Source organism: Babylonia areolata, chromosome 12, assembly GCF_041734735.1.
Source record: "Babylonia areolata isolate BAREFJ2019XMU chromosome 12, ASM4173473v1, whole genome shotgun sequence".
In the NCBI taxonomy this organism is placed as follows: Eukaryota; Metazoa; Mollusca; class Gastropoda; order Neogastropoda; family Buccinidae; genus Babylonia; species Babylonia areolata.
In genome coordinates this window covers 40,603,834-40,620,377 of record NC_134887.1, presented here as the reverse complement: position 1 = coordinate 40,620,377, position 16,544 = coordinate 40,603,834, and the positions used below count along the sequence as shown (strand labels likewise).

The 16,544-nt window shown below is 43.3% G+C and overlaps 1 protein-coding gene across 1 annotated transcript; it reads right to left on the bottom strand.

Annotated features, from left to right (window-relative positions):
• Positions 1-5,131: 5,131 nt before the first annotated feature.
• Positions 5,132-16,544, bottom strand: LOC143288204 (lysosomal proton-coupled steroid conjugate and bile acid symporter SLC46A3-like). The gene is made up of 3 exons (XM_076596532.1): positions 16,236-16,544; positions 14,275-14,499; positions 5,132-6,264 (listed from the first exon to the last, which is right to left on the bottom strand). Exons 1-3 carry the CDS (start codon positions 16,521-16,523, stop codon positions 5,266-5,268), a joined length of 1,512 nt encoding a protein of 503 aa, XP_076452647.1. The 5' UTR covers positions 16,524-16,544; the 3' UTR covers positions 5,132-5,265.

Here is a 16,544-nt window from a genome sequence, read left to right as displayed (position 1 = left end):
ATTACTAAAAGTTCAATGTGAAATGCACTGTCATCAGTTTCAGCAAAATACTGAAAGAACAATCTGAAATGCATTGTCATCAGTTCAGCAAAACACTGAAAGAACAATCTGAAATGCACTGTCATCAGTTCAGCAAAATACCGAAAGTTCAATGTGAAATGCACTGTCATCAGTTTCAGCAAAATACTGAAAGAACAATCTGAAATGCATTGTCATCAGTTCAGCAAAATACTGAAAGAACAATCTGAAATGCACTGTCATCAGTTCAGCAAAACACTGAAAGTACAATCTAAAATGCACTGTCATCAGTTCAGCAAAATACCGAAAGTACAATCTGAAATGCACTGTCATCAGTTCAGCAAAATACTGAAAGTACAATCTGAAATGCACTGTCATCAGTTCAGCAAAATACTGAAAGTACAATCTGAAATGCACTGTCATCAGTTCAGCAAAACACTGAAAGAACAACCTGAAAATGCACTGTTCAGCAACTAATCGGGGATGATAAAAAAGGCGTCACAATGCTTGATATGCTTTGGCGTTGAAATGGTGATGATATAACGACAGGGGTTAGTTAACTTCGTGGCAGTCCCCTTGCAGAGAGGGTGGGGAGGGGGGGGGGGAACTGGATGGAAGGAAGTTAGCTCCCTTACAAATGAACAGAAAACTTCTGCAAAAATGAAAGACGTGGAAACTGGGGAAAATCTCTCTCTCTCTCTCTCTCTCTCTCTCTCTCTCTCTCTCTCTCTCTCTCTCTCTCTCTTCCTCTATCTCTCTGTCTCTCTTCCGTCGATCTCTCTCTCTCTCTCTCTCTCTCTCTCTCTCTCTCTCTCTCTCTCTCTCTCTCTTCTGTCGATATCTGTCTCTCTCTTCTGTCGATATCTGTCTCTCTCTTCTCTCTGTCTCTCTCTCTCTCATCTTTCCCAACCTACCGAACACACACATGTGTACACGACCACTCACCCCCACCCACCCTCACCTCTCCCCCCCCCCTTAACACACACACACACACACACACACACACACACACACACACACACACACACACACACACACACACACACACACACAAACACACACACAAACAAACAAACAAATAAACAATCTAATATCACACAATGTGAAAATACGGTTACTACCACGACTACAGCAGCAACAACTGCTACTACAATTATTATCGATACTACTGCTGCTGTTGCTACTACTACTACTACTACTACTACTACTACTACTACTACTACTGCTATTACTTCTACAACAACAGCAATTACCATTATTATTTCTTATTTTTGATCGACTAATTTTGATCCACTATTGCCTCATGCTCAGAAACACACACACACACACACACACACGCGCGCGCGCGCGCGCGCGTGGTAATAATGATAATGACATTGAAGATGAAGATAATGATGATGTCAATAATAAAGTGGTAGTAGTAGTAGTAGTTGATGTTGTTATTGTTGTTGTTCTTGATGTTGTAACAGCAACAACAACAACTTCAAGAAAAAACAACAGTAATGACAGCAACAACAATAATGATATTAGTAATGATGATAATAATGATAACAGTAATAAATAATGAGTAATGATAATAAATATAATAACAATAATAAGAATAAAATAATAATAATAATAATAATAATAATAATAATAATAATAATAATAATAATAATAATAATATGTAATGAGTAATGATAATTATAGAATAATAATGATAACAATATTAATAAGAAGAAGAATGGTGATGATGATGATAATGATGATATTGACAAGAATTTACAGTAGCTCGAAGCGTTCATAAAAAAAGCAGTATGCATATATAAACATGCGCGCACTAAGTACACCATTCACGAACAAGCGTATGCGGCGCACACACACACAGACACGCGCGCGCGTGTATTGTGTGTAAGTACAGCAAGTTTCCATAGTATGTCAATGATGCATAGAGACCGAATTACGCCCCCCCCCCCTACAACGCCACCAATCTTTTTTTTTTTCCCCCGCCAATTCGTCGAAGAAAACGCATCAGTTTAAGATTACAGGGGTTGTATCCCTTGTCTCAGACTGATTAAAGGAGTTGTATCCCTTCCTTCACGATGATTTCTCAGATGGTTTGTTCTTCCACCCAATCCCCGGGGAGGGGTGGAGACGGGGGGGGAGGTAAAGAGTCTGTGGATAGAATGGACCTTGGGGGGGGGGGGGGGGGGGGGGGGGTGCTGATGACACCATAGGTAAAAGGGTGTAGGCATGAGAAGAAATGGAAAGACAGAAAAACATATCAGGTTTGCGGGAAGGTGATCGTACAGTTTGTCCATACACACAGCATCACTGTCATGGGTTTATTTTTTATGTTTGTTTGTTTGCTTGTTTGCTTTCTTGTGTTTGTTTGTTTGGTGGTGGGTTTCTGTATGTATATAGCACGCGTTAAAAAAAAATTACTGAATGTGCTCTTGTATCTGGCACACGAGTCTTCACTTCATCCTGACGTGTCTTCTGTCTCTTCACTTCATCCTGACGTCTCTTCACTTCATCCTGACGTGTCTTCTGTCTCTTCACTTCATCCTGACGTGTCTTCACTTCATCCTGACGTGTCTTCTGTCTCTTCACTTCATCCTGACGTGTCTTCACTTCATCCTGACGTCTCTTCTGTCTCTTCACTTCGTCCTGACGTGTCTTCTGTCTCTTCACTTCATCCTGACGTGTCTTCACTTCATCCTGACGTCTCTTCTGTCTCTTCACTTCATCCTGACGTGTCTTCTGTCTCTTCACTTCATCCTGACGTGTCTTCACTTCGTCCTGACGTGTCTTCTGTCTCTTCACTTCATCCTGACGTGTCTTCTGTCTCTTCACTTCATCCTGACGTGTCTTCACTTCGACCTGACGTGTCTTCTGTCTCTTCACTTCATCCTGACGTGTCTTCACTTCATCCTGACGTGTCTTCATTTCATCCTGACGTGTCTCCTGTCTCTTCACTTCGTCCTGACGTGTCTTCACTTCGTCCTGACGTGTCTTCTGTCGCTTCACTTCATCCTGACATGTCTTCACTTCGTCCTGACGTGTCTTCACTTCATCCTGACGTGTCTCCTGTTTCTTCACTTCGTCCTGACGTGTCTTCACTTCGTCCTGACGTGTCTTCTGTCTCTTCACTTCGTCCTGACGTCTCTTCACTTCATCCTGACGTGTCTTCACTTCATCCTGACGTCTCTTCTGTCTCTTCACTTCATCCTGACGTGTCTTCACTTCATCCTGACGTGTCTTCTGTCTCTTCACTTCATCCTGACGTGTCTTCACTTCATCCTGACGTGTCTTCACTTCATCCTGACGTGTCTTCTGTCTCTTCACTTCGTCCTGATGTCTCTTCACTTCATCCTGACGTGTCTTCACTTCATCCTGACGTGTCTCCTGTCTCTTCACTTCATTCTGACGTGTCTTCACTTCATCCTGACGTGTCTTCTGTCTCTTCACTTCATCCTGACGTGTCTTCACTTCATCCTGACGTGTCTTCTGTCTCTTCACTTCATCCTGACGTGTCTTCTGTCTCTTCACTTCATCCTGACGTGTCTTCACTTCATCCTGACGTGTCTTCTGTCTCTTCACTTCATCCTGACGTCTCTTCTGTCTCTTCACTTCATCCTGACGTGTCTTCACTTCATCCTGACGTGTCTTCTGTCTCTTCACTTCATCCTGACGTGTCTTCACTTCATCCTGACGTGTCTTCTGTCTCTTCACTTCATCCTGACGTGTCTTCTGTCTCTTCACTTCATCCTGACGTCTCTTCACTTCATCCTGACGTGTCTTCTGTCTCTTCACTTCATCCTGACGTGTCTTCACTTCATCCTGACGTGTCTTCTGTCTCTTCACTTCATCCTGACGTCTCTTCTGTCTCTTCACTTCATCCTGACGTGTCTTCACTTCATCCTGACGTGTCTTCTGTCTCTTCACTTCATCCTGACGTCTCTTCACTTCATCCTGACGTGTCTTCACTTCATCCTGACGTGTCTTCTGTCTCTTCACTTCATCCTGACGTGTCTTCACTTCATCCTGACGTGTCTTCACTTCATCCTGACGTGTCTTCTGTCTCTTCACTTCATCCTGACGTGTCTTCACTTCATCCTGACGTGTCTTCACTTCATCCTGACGTCTCTCTACTGTCTCTTCACTTCATCCTGATGTACCGTCTGTCTCTTCACTTCATCATCACGTCTTTTCAGTCTCTTCAATCCACCCCACTGTTCCTTTTCACATCTTTTAATTTCATCCGTACTTTGCTTTTTCTATCTCTTCACTCTATCCCACTGTTGATTTTCACAACTCTTCACTCCATCCTCACATCCCTTCTTGCTATATCTCTTCACTCCATCCCACTGTTCCTCCTCACGTCTCTTCTGTCTCTTCACTCCATCCCACTGTTCCTCCTCACGTCTCTTCTCTCTCTTCTCTCCATCCCACTGTTCCTCCTCACGTCTCTTCTCTCTCTTCACTCCATCCCACTGTTCCTCCTCACGTCTCTTCTATCTCTTCACTCCATCCCACTGTTCCTCTACACGTCTCTTCTATCTCTTCACTCCATCCCACTGTTCCTCCTCACGTCTCTTCTGTCTCTTCACTCCATCCCACTGTTCCTCCTCACGTCTCTTCTGTCTCTTCACTCCATCCCACTGTTCCTCCTCACGTCTCTTCTATCTCTTCACTCCATCCCACTGTTCCTCCTCACGTCTCTTCTATCTCTTCACTCCATCCCACTGTTCCTCCTCACGTCTCTTCTATCTCTTCACTCCATCCCACTGTTTCTCTACACGTCTCTTTTATCTCTTCACTCCATCCAACTGTTCCTCCTCACGTCTCTTCTATCTCTTCACTCCATCCCACTGTTCCTCCTCACGTCTCTTCTATCTCTTCACTCCATCCCACTGTTCCTCCTCACGTCTCTTCTGTCTCTTCCCTTCACCCTCACGTCTCTTCTATCTCTTCACTCCATCCCACTGTTCCTCCTCACGTCTCTTCTATCTCTTCCCTTCACCCTCACGTCTCTTCAATCTCTTCCCTTCACCCTCACGTCTCTTCAATCTCTTCCCTTCACCCTCACGTCTCTTCAATCTCTTCCCTTCACCCTCACGTCTCTTCAATCTCTTCCCTTCACCCTCACGTCTCTTCAATCTCTTCCCTTCACCCTCACGTCTCTTCAATCTCTTCCCTTCACCCTCACGTCTCTTCTATCTCTTCCCTTCACCCTCACGTCTCTTCTATCTCTTCCCTTCACCCTCACGTCTCTTCAATCTCCTCGCTGAAGGACTCCACCTGACTCATGCGACGGCGGGGCCGGCACTGGTGCACCACCATCACCAGCGGGATCAGGCAGGCCGAGATGGCCGCCATCAGCAGGAACAGGAACCCGGGGAATATGTCGCAGGTGATGGAGTACACGAACGTATAGACCACGCTGCCCAGGATCTTGGCCAGGGTCTCCGTGCCAGCGAACAGCGCGAACGTCTGCCCTTGTTCCTCCAGATCCACGCACTTGGACGCCAGCGACTTGAGCACGGAGTTGGCGATGCCTCCGAAGGCGCCCACCCCGACGGCGGCGAAAACCATCCACGTGTGCACGGCCAGGCCGACACCCAGCCCGCGGAGGAAGATGCAGACGAGCGCGACGCCCAGCACGAGCGTGTCGCGCGCCTCGCAGCAGTTCATGAGCACGGGGGCGATCACGATGAGGCTGAGCCCCGTGGTCAGGTCGCTGAAGCTCACCAGGTAGCTGTACAAGGACGGCGGCCAGCTGAGCGGGGCACGGTTCACGAGCAGCACGAGGTTCTCCTGGTGGCCCGTCTGACACGACTGGTAGAAGAGCGAGATGAGGAAGATGCAGGCCACGGCGGTGCGACCCCTGCCCAGCCTCCTCCTCCACAGCACCACCCCGGACCCCATGAACACGTCCATGCACGTCCTCGCCCCCCCTCCACTCCCTCCTCCCTCGTGCTTCTGGTGCAGGCGGTACTTCTTCTCGCGGGACAAGACGTCGTCGCGCACGTAGCAGTAGATGGTGATGACGCACAGGCTGTGAACGACGACGCCCGTGCTGAAGGCGCATGGGATGTCGGTGGCCTGGATGATGAGGCCCGAGAAGAGCGCCCCCGTGAAGCAGCCCAGGTACTTGAAGGCCAGCAGCGAGGTGAACTTGGCCGTGCGCCTCTTCTCCAGGGTCGTCTCCGACACGTAGCTGTACAGGGCCATCGTGAACACCGCTGTCTTGCCGAAGAAGCCCTGTTGTTGGTGAAGAGAGAGAAGGAAAAAACGGTGTCTCTTTGTCTTTATCTGTCTGTCTGTCTGTCTGTCTGTCAGTCTCTCTCTCTCTCTCTCTCTCTCTCTCTCTCTCTCTCTCTCTCTCTCTCTCTAAGAGATGAATTGTTAACTCTTTTTTTTTTCTTTTTCTTTTTTACTGCAAAGAAAACTTTGAAGAAGAACAACAACAAAAGCCAATTGAACACACAGCTCACAGCTCTCTCTCTCTCTCTCTCTCTCTCTCTCTCTCTCTCTCTCTCTCTGGCCTCTGGTGATCTCCCTTGGATCAAGATGGAGGCTGTTCTCATTGCTGCTGTGATTCAGCTTATTTTTTGTGAATCTCTAAGATCACGTCTGAATCACTGAGTTATAACTGCTCAATTCATGTTTGTGGATGTATGTGGAATATATCTGTCTAAGTTTGAAGGTGGAAACTTTTCTTCAACTCAAGAAATCACAGCTTTCTGTATTCCTGACTGTGTGAACACTGTGATTCGTGTTATGGTGACCATAAAACACAACTCACCTGTGTCTGTGTCTGTGTCTGTGCCTGAGCCTGAGTCTGTGTCTGTGTCTGTGCCTGAGTCTGTGTCTGTGTCTAGTGGAAGCATTTAAAATCTGAAGCAAGTAATGCTCCCTTCGTGTATGATCAGTGGCGGTGATCTGTAGGAGTCCTTGCCTTCAGTGGATTTACGTGCTTTCAGTGGATTTATGTGTTTTCAGTGGATTTATATGTTGTGATAAAGTCATAGTGATTAATGTGTTTCTAAACACCCGACGAGGTCCGGCACTGTGACAGACTTCACCAGCATGTGTGACTGTAAGTACTGTGTTGTGTTTTAATTCATACACATGGCAGACACCGATACTGACTCATGTGATATCAAACTCAAACCTACAAGAGATTACATCCAGAAACGTTTTACGTGTGACAAAGATGAACTGGCTGTTTGGAGAAATTGTCTCTTTTACCGGTACTGTGCAATCCAAGAGGACGAAATAACTGTTCAATGCAATGACTACGACAACAACGGGACTATTCTAACTCCATCATCGATTCTTACTACTGTACCTCCGTCACCAACTATTTCTAAGTCTGTTCTTCGTGTTTTCCATAAATCGACAAAATGTATAACAATAACATTTTATTTTACACATGGCTCTGGTGGAACTTTACTTTGTCAAGGAATGAACTGTCCATCTTGGGATAAAGAAGAATGTGAAATTTTAAAAACACTTGTGCTTGGTTTTCTAAGGGACCATAATGTTTATGAATTGTCAAACTCACTTTTATGCACACCACTGTCATTCATAAGTTCTTTCTCCGGCCTTCCTCATTTGTCACCTCCTGTGACGGACTTGACTGTAATGACCATGGAAAATGTTTCCTCTACAGACAAAGGTTTCCCTTCATCACCCCAACAGTCCCAACTCTTGATCAATCCTACTTCAAAAACACAAGACAATGTCGTTATCCTCCCCCCAACCCCACCTGTGGCCCCCACCCACCGTTCTGAACTGAGTGACCAAACTCCCCCCAAAAAGACCACCCCTGTTGGGAAAAGAACCAGGAGTCAAGTTCGACGTTCTCTGTGCCACTCGTCACACGCCCGCGTTGCTCCCAGTCCACTACCGGAATTAAAAAGGAGAATGTTACAATTAGAAAAAACAGTGAACTCTCTTACTCCAAGTGAGGATTTAACTCAAAACACAGTTACTTGTTTGATCAATGATGCAATGACTGTTGTGAAAAATGAACTCCGTGTTTGTATTTCAAAAAAAGTTGATGTGCTCAATACAGAAATTGAAAAATTAAAATCAGTTGTTTCAAATCTTGAAAACAAAAACAAAGAACTCATCAAAGAAAATCATTCAGTTAAATCCCAGTTGGGTTCTCTCCAATCAGAACTGAACAGAAAGAAATACAATCCAGTCAATCAAGCAACAGTTGATACTCAGACCCCAACTGACCATGTATGTCAACATAAAAATGTTACTTCCCAAACTGATGCTGAAATTCAAACTGAAAATCACATTCTCTTTACTCAAGGTTCAGGAACCGAAACACCAAATGGTGACGCAAAACCCATCAACACAGATAAACAGTCACACAGTGATCGTTCTGTCAATGATGGTCAGAAAGGAAATCCAGCAAATAATGCAGACTGTTTACCCCATGACAATATCACGATCCACGAAGACATTTCTACTTTCAATTCCTTTGCTGTTCTCGATGATATCAATGATAATGACAAAGAACAAATTCATTTCACAGAGTCCCAACAATCAAAACAAATATTAACAAACAAACAGAAGAACCTATCAGAAAATGTTTCAAACCCCTCTACCAGAGATGTTTTGGACCGTATGACTGTTCCTGAAAAGGCAACAATGCTGCTTCTTGGGGACTCGGTCATACGCTTCATTAACCCCAAGAGACTGGCCCCTCGTGGAGAAAGCATGTTTAAACTTTGTGTTCCAGGAATGTCTATTGATGACCTTCATCACTGGCTTTCTTCCGTACCAGTCTCACCCAACATAAAGGATGTGATCATCCATGTTGGTGTCAACTCTTGTCCCGCAGGTCCAGTATCCCCAGAAACATGGAATGAACTTTTTATTCTATGTTCTAAAACCTTCCCCTACGCACGTGTAGCTTTCAGCTCCATTTTGCCTGCCAGAGGGAATCATCATTTTAATAATGTCATAACGCCCTCAAACCTAAATCTAAAAGAAATATGTAAAAACCACAATATTGCTTTTATTGATAATTTTCTTCCTTTCGCATCAGACACAGGTCTGTACAGCAGTATAAAGCACACGAATACCAGAGGAACAGCAAGACTTGCTGAAAATCTCAAAACCCTGTGGCGAAGAGGATCCCACAGAGAAACCAAAGGTCCCATAAAAACATATACCAATAGCAGATCAGACTCTCCTCTGAATTCGTTTCCACTTGTCTCACCCCCGTCCTACCCCCAGAGAGTACCAAATTCTAGGGAATATTACAACTCCTTACCATTCAAACAAAACCAAGAGCGTCGTCCTGTTGGTCAGATATCAGAACATGCACCCCCACCCATGCAATCATCTTACCATTTTCCACCTCTCATTCCAAAATCACAAAGAGATGAACCCCCGTTTTCCATGCCTCCCAAACACCCTCATCAGTTTCAATATTACAATCACCCAAATCAAAATATCACCACCTCATACAACAGTAACCATGCAGCTAATATCCGTCCAAACATTTCCCAGAGACAAGAAACGGGAAATCCTGCAATGCCTGTGAATTATGACACATACACTGACGAACTATTTAAAATGGCATCAAAAATATTGTCATTCCAACAACACTTCCACCCCCACTATTATGGTACACCTGTGTGAGTTTTCTCATCAACATAGCCCTGATGATTATGACCTTAGTGGTCGGCAGGGCTATAAACAACATAGATTGATTTGATTTCTCATCAATATCATCTGTCTAACTGGGTGTTGTTATACTAAAATATAAATTCATATATACATATAATATATTCATATATTTATATATTAATAGCATTCCGGTATACAAATGTACATGTACAGTTATGTGAATCATGCGTGTGATATGTATAGTTCTGCGAATGTTCACACGCTCGTGCGGCAAGTGCGTGGGTGTGGTAAGTGCACATTCTCGTGAACGTTCATGCGTGTGTGTGTGTGTGTGTGTGTGTTGCGGACACACTCGTGATCTCGAAATGCACATGAGGTTGTCATAGTTTGCCGGACCAAAACTATATTCAGCGCAAATTACGTGAGTTGTGCGGACGCAGTAAATATTATTGACCTTATTACTTGCTATATTTGAATTGTATTCTATGTGACTTCTTATTTGATGACGGTGTAAACTTGGATATATAATGACCTAATTACTTGGTGTATTCGACTATATTTTATGTGACTTGTTATTTGATAGGTTGTTTAATCAGTGGTTAAGTATATTGCACACTGTGTACTTTTGGAGGTGCCCTTTGGTACTTCTTGTGTCTTTTTTTTCTCCTTTCCATTGTACCATTGTATCATAACATTAATAGTCATCTTTGATACTGTTGTATTCACTTTTTCTGTTCCATGACTAAAACACTCAACACTTGGCCAATATCCGATGGTTTTAAAGTAGGTTTTCTGAATATTAATCATATCATCAACAAACTAGCTGATGTATCCCATGTCCTTTCAAACTCCGGAAAACAGTTTCACATATTCGGATTTGCTGAATCAAGACTAACAGACCATATACAAGACTCTGATTTACTACTACCAGGCTATTGTATTATTCGTAATGATCCGAAATGTTCTAGAGAAACAGGCCTTGTAGTATATGTTCAACAAAACATTAACTTTAAACGAATTGAATCACTCGAAAATTATCAAGTTGAATCTGTATGGATCGAAATACGCTTTAAGAAATCAAAACCTATCCTTCTCGGCTTTATCTATAGAAATCCAGCTGAACATGTAGATTGGATAGACAAGTTTATGTTGATGATGGAAGAAGCTTCTTTGTCTTCAAGTGAAATAATACTATTAGGTGACTTTAATATTGACTTACTCAAATCAAACAAACACTGGACAAAACTTTATGAATCATTTCACCTAACGCAGTTAATTGACATACCTACGAGAGTTACTGCAACGTCAAAAACACTTATAGATCATATATACGCTTCATCTACAAACTCCATAACAGAAGTATGTTCCCCAACGTTTGGCTGCAGTGACCATTCCCCTATATGTTTCACATGGTCCAAACGAGGTGTAAAAATTCCTGCAAATAGACATAAAACCGTTTGCCATAGAGATTTTAGACAATTTGATAAGGATTTATTTCTACAGAACTTGATACATTCCAATATGTCAGCTGTTTATCAGTTCTCTAATCCTGAAGAAGCACTGGAGGTTTGGTATCACAATTTTCTTAATGTATATGATAAACATGCTCCATTCATAAAAAAACGTGTCAAAAGCTATCCTAAACAGCCGTGGATGACTAAAACCATTGATGATAAGATTAAGGAAAGAGACTCGTCTCTCTCAGAAGGTAAGAAAGATGAATTCAGAAAACAACGTAATCTTGTAAATGCTTTGAAACGTTCAGAAAAAAAGAATTATTTTCAAGAACTTATTTCCACAAAATCCAATAATAAATTGATTTGGAAAGCCATAAATCAGTTAAATAATAAACATAATATCACGCAATCCACAACAACTAACGACATATCAGCAGATAACCTAAATACACATTTTTGTAATGTAGCTAACTCAACAGTAGGAACAAACATGTCACTTAATTCACTTGATATTCTCGAAACCTTTTGTAACACTAAAAATATTTCATCACACCTTGATATCCCTCTTATGGATGTACATGAAGTTTACTATGCTCTTTCCCACTTGAAGCAAACAGGTTCGAAAGGTATTGATGGTATAGATGGAAAGATATTAAAACTCTCTGCTCCTATAATTGCCGAAACACTTACTTATGTCTATAACCAATGTATCACAAAAAAGATCATTCCTAAATCTTTTAAAGTCGCGAAAGTAGTACCCATTTTTAAGTCAGGAGACCGTACAGACCCTTCCAATTACAGACCAATTTCAATCTTATCAATATTGTCAAAACCTTTAGAAAAACACATTAACAAACATATCCTTAATCATTTCAATCACTACAAATTATTTCATCCAAATCAGTCTGGTTTCAGGTCCAAGCACTCCTGTCATACAGCACTCACTAACTTAGTCGAACAATGGCTCACAAATATAAACAATAATGAAATTACTGGTGTTCTCATGGTGGATTTTATGAAGGCATTCGATGTGATAGACCACACTCTTCTTTTGAAAAAACTAAAATTATATGGCTTTTCTGGAAATACACTTGACCTCATATCTTCATTTCTATCAGACAGAAGACAAATTGTATCTATGAATGAATCTCAATCCTCTTTACAGTCTATCTATTACGGAGTTCCTCAAGGTTCAATTCTTGGTCCAATATTGTTTTCTGTTTATATAAATGATTTGCCTCTATTTATTAATGCATTATGTGAGATGTTTGCAGACGATACAACAATACATACAAATCACACTACAATAGACAAAGTGTACTATGCTCTGCAACAAAGCATTAATGATATAGTTAGATGGTCCAATTTAAATCACATGCGTCTCCATCCAAAAAAAACGAAATGTCTCATACTCACCACCAGACAGAAACGCCAAAATTTTTCACACAACCTTCCACCCTTTTCCATTAATGGTCATCCAATAGAAGAAGTTGATAATCATAAAATTCTTGGAGTCACCATTGATAACAACTTATCTTGGTCCAGTCATATTATGTCATTATGCAAAACCCTATCCAAAAAGATTTATCAGCTTTCCAGAATTAAACATTTTCTTGATTTGCATTGTAGAAAATTATTCTTTTTTGCTTATATTGAATCACATATTAACTATGCGTCAACACTCTGGGATTCAGCTAGCGATAATATACTAAAACCTTTACTAAGTCTGCATAGACGAGCTCTTAAATTAATCCTTCTGAAATCTTCATCACTGACTGCTGACGACTACAGACATTTAGATATTCTTCCCCTAAAGCTTAAACTTGAATACAACAAAGCAGTTTTTATTTTTAAAATCATGTCAAATTATGCTCCATCTTTGAGAGATAGATTTCCCACCACGCTAGTCCGCCAGACCAACAAGATTAAGATCCCCATTCCAAGAGTAGATCTGTTTAAATCCAGTCTCATTTATTCAGGAGGCTGTTTATGGAACAATATTTCATCCAATCTTAATGTTCAGAAAAGCATTCAAGAATTCAAAAAACATTACCATACACACCTTATGGACAAATATGTCAACAATCATACTTAACTTGACTTTATCTTATTGAATACGCATATATAGTTTAATTGTATGTCTAACCGCTATCGCACTACTTAATGATATACAACCACAATCAGTGTCCTGAATTTTTTTTTTTTGGGGGGGGGGGGGGGGGGGGGGGGGGCAGGGGGGGGGAGGCTTGAGAGGGGCTGTTTTTTTGTTGTTGTTTTTGTTTGTTTGTTTGTTTGTTTTTTGTTGTTTTTTTTTAAAGAGGGGATGGTTTGATCTTTTTCCTTCATGACATGATGATGTTTGTATCATGATTATGTAAATGTACATGTTTATTATGTAGATGTGCATGTTTAAATGTGAATGTGAATGTCATGTCTTTATTTCTTCATCTCTTTGCTACTTTGTGGATGTTTTGATTCATATTCAATTTCCATTTGCCCTGAGGGCTGGATGAAAAAAAACACATGTATGCTTATTCCACTTCCCTCAATAAAAAACTTCGTTCGTTCGTTCGTTCGTTCGTTCTCTCTCTCTCTCTCTCTCTCTCTCTCTCCTACTTCTACTTCTACTCCTACTTCTCATACTCCTGCTCTTCCTCCTCCTCCTACTACTACTGCTTAACACACACACACACACACACACACACACACATCACTTACACACACATTAATTTTTACATTTCACTCGTTAGTTGCTGATACATCGTGTCTCCCCACCACTCCCCCCCATCTACACCCACCCCCACAACCCCACAGGACTCCCCCAACCCCCACTCCCCTCCTCCCAGACTGACCAACCCCCCTCCCCCCCAACCACACCCACACCCACCCCACAACACCACAGGACTCCCCCAACCCCCACTCCCCTCCTCCCAGACTGACCAACCCCCCTCCCCCACCACACCCACCCACCCCAACCCCCACTCCCCTCCTACTAAACTGACCAACCCTCCACCACCACCCTACACCACCACCACCTCACTCACCCAACAACCCCACAGGACTCCCCCACACCCCAGACCCCCTACCCCCACCCCCACCCCCCACCCCAACCCCGCCACCACCAAGTCCCCACCTCCATCCTCATCGCCAGACTGACCTGAAACATGGACCCCACCAGGATGACGCACATGGCGTGCACGGGGAAGAAGGGGCTGATGACGTAGAAGAGGGCGGCGATGATGATGCCCAGACTGGGGGTCATCATGGGCAGCTTCCGGCCGTTGCGGTCACTCCACTCGCCGCACACGATGCCCTGCAGCACCGCCGGCCCGTAGACCAGGAACTGGTTGATCATCAGGAACAGCGCCGCCCGCTTCTGCACCTGTAGGGATAGGGATATATATATATATATATATATAGAGAGAGAGAGAGAGAGAGAGAGATCCATCCTGAGTGGAGTGGTGGCCTAGAGGTAACGCATCCGCCTAGGAAGCGAGAGAAGCTGAGCGCGCTGGTTCGAATCACGGCTCAGCCGCCGATATTTTATCCCCGGCTCCTCCACTAGACCTTGAGTGGTGGCCTGGATGCTAGTCATTCGGATGAGACGATAAACCGAGATCCCGTGTGCAGTATGCACTTAGCGCACGTAAAAGAACCCACGGCAACAAAAGGGTTGTTCTGGCAAAATTCTGTAGAAAAATCCACTTCGATGGGAAAAAACAAATAAAACTGCAGGCAGGAAAAATGCACACACAAAAAAAGTGGGTGGCGCTCTCAGTGTAGCGACGCGCTCTCCCTGGGGAGAGCAGCCCGAACCTCACACAGAGAAATCTGTTGTGACAAAAAATGAAAATACAATACAATACAATACAATACAATACAATACAATACAATACAGGGTCTCACTTTCCTGAAAGAAAAACGCTGTTCGCTTCTGTAGGACACAGGAATCACCTTCAGGAAGAAACAACACAGATCGTTTTTGAACCTTTGGAACATACTGGGTTCATTTTCACGAAGGAACAAAGCCGTTCTTTTCTGCACCTTTGGAATGTACAAGGTTCCCTTTTATGAAGGAACAATACTGCTGGTTTATGTACCTGAAAGATTACACTGGGTTCCCTTCCTAAGAAACAACATCGTTGTCTTGTGCACATGTAGGAATATATAGGATTCACTTCATCAGGAACACGACATTCTTTTCTGCTTTTCTGCATCTGAATATCACACTGGGTTCACTAATATAAAGGAACAACATCGTTCTTTTCCACACCTGTTGGAAATTTATAGGGTCCACTTCGTGTGAAACAACGTCGCTCGTTTCTGTATCTTTGGAATATACTTGGTCTCACTTCATGAAGAAATCCCCCCCCCCCACGTCCCCCCTCACCCTCCCACGCCCCCCCCCACCCCCCCACCCCCAAGTAATATGACAAATCCCCTACCACCCAACCCCAGAGAGAGAGACAGACAGACAGAAACAGAGACAGACAGAGAGGGAAACAAAGAGAGAGAAAGACAGAGAGAGAGAAAAGGAGACAGACAGACAGACAGAGAAAGACAGACAGAGAGAGGACAGACAGAGAAAGAAAGACAGAGAGAGGACAGAGAGAAAGAGAGAGACAGAGAGAGAGAAAGACAGACAGGGAGAGAAAGAGACAGAGAGAAAGAGAGAGAGAAGGACAGACAGAGGACAGAGAGACAGAGAAAGAAAGAGAGAGACAGAGAGAGAGAAAGACAGACAGGGAGAGAAAGAGAGAGAAAGAGAGAGAGAAGGACAGACAGAGGACAGAGAGAGACAGACAGAGAAAGAAAGAGAGAGACAGAGAGAGAAAAACAGACAAGAGAGAGAGAGGAGAGAGAGAGAGGACAGAGAGAGAAAGACAGTCAGAGAAAGAAAGAGACAGGGAAACAGAGACAGAGAGAGATAGAGAAACAAACAACAAAGAGAAAGATGTTGATGAATGAATGTAAGATTTGTGGAATGGATGGGTGAATGATGGGGAATTAAAAAAAAAATGTTGAAAAATAAATCCTTGAGTAATAAAGTTTTTGAATCTCTCTAAAAAAAAAATTATAAATAAATAAATAAACCAAGATCAGATCCCCACGACTCACCAGATCCTCAGCCAGCGGGTGCCGGGCCAGATCATCGCAGATGGCCGTGTTGTTGACGTAGTAGGACAAGCAGGTGGAGCGGACGATGAAGGGCTTCAGGGTGATGTCCACCAGGTTCTTGCCCGCCGCGTACAGGAAGAAGATGACCTCGGGCAGGAAGCGCAGGTAGTACTTCCGCTCCTGCTTCTCCCGGACCAGCTGGATCTGGTAGAAGCACTGGCGGCCGATGGATGCCTTGTTCACCTGGGCAGGGGTCAGTTTATCCACGCTGGACTCTGTGATGGCCATGGTCAAGGTGGTGTGGATTTG

Bases quoted from the DNA above. Each gene is read 5' to 3' on its own strand.
- LOC143288204 (XM_076596532.1), bottom strand. From the start codon at position 16,523: ATGGCCATCACAGAGTCCAGCGTGGATAAACTGACCCCTGCCCAGGTG. The intron at 14,500-16,235 runs GTGAGTCGTGGG...CTATCCCTACAG, and splicing joins ACCCGCTGGCTGAGGATCTG to GTGCAGAAGCGGGCGGCGCT. The intron at 6,265-14,274 runs GTCAGTCTGGCG...CACCAACAACAG, and splicing joins TGGTGGGGTCCATGTTTCAG to GGCTTCTTCGGCAAGACAGC.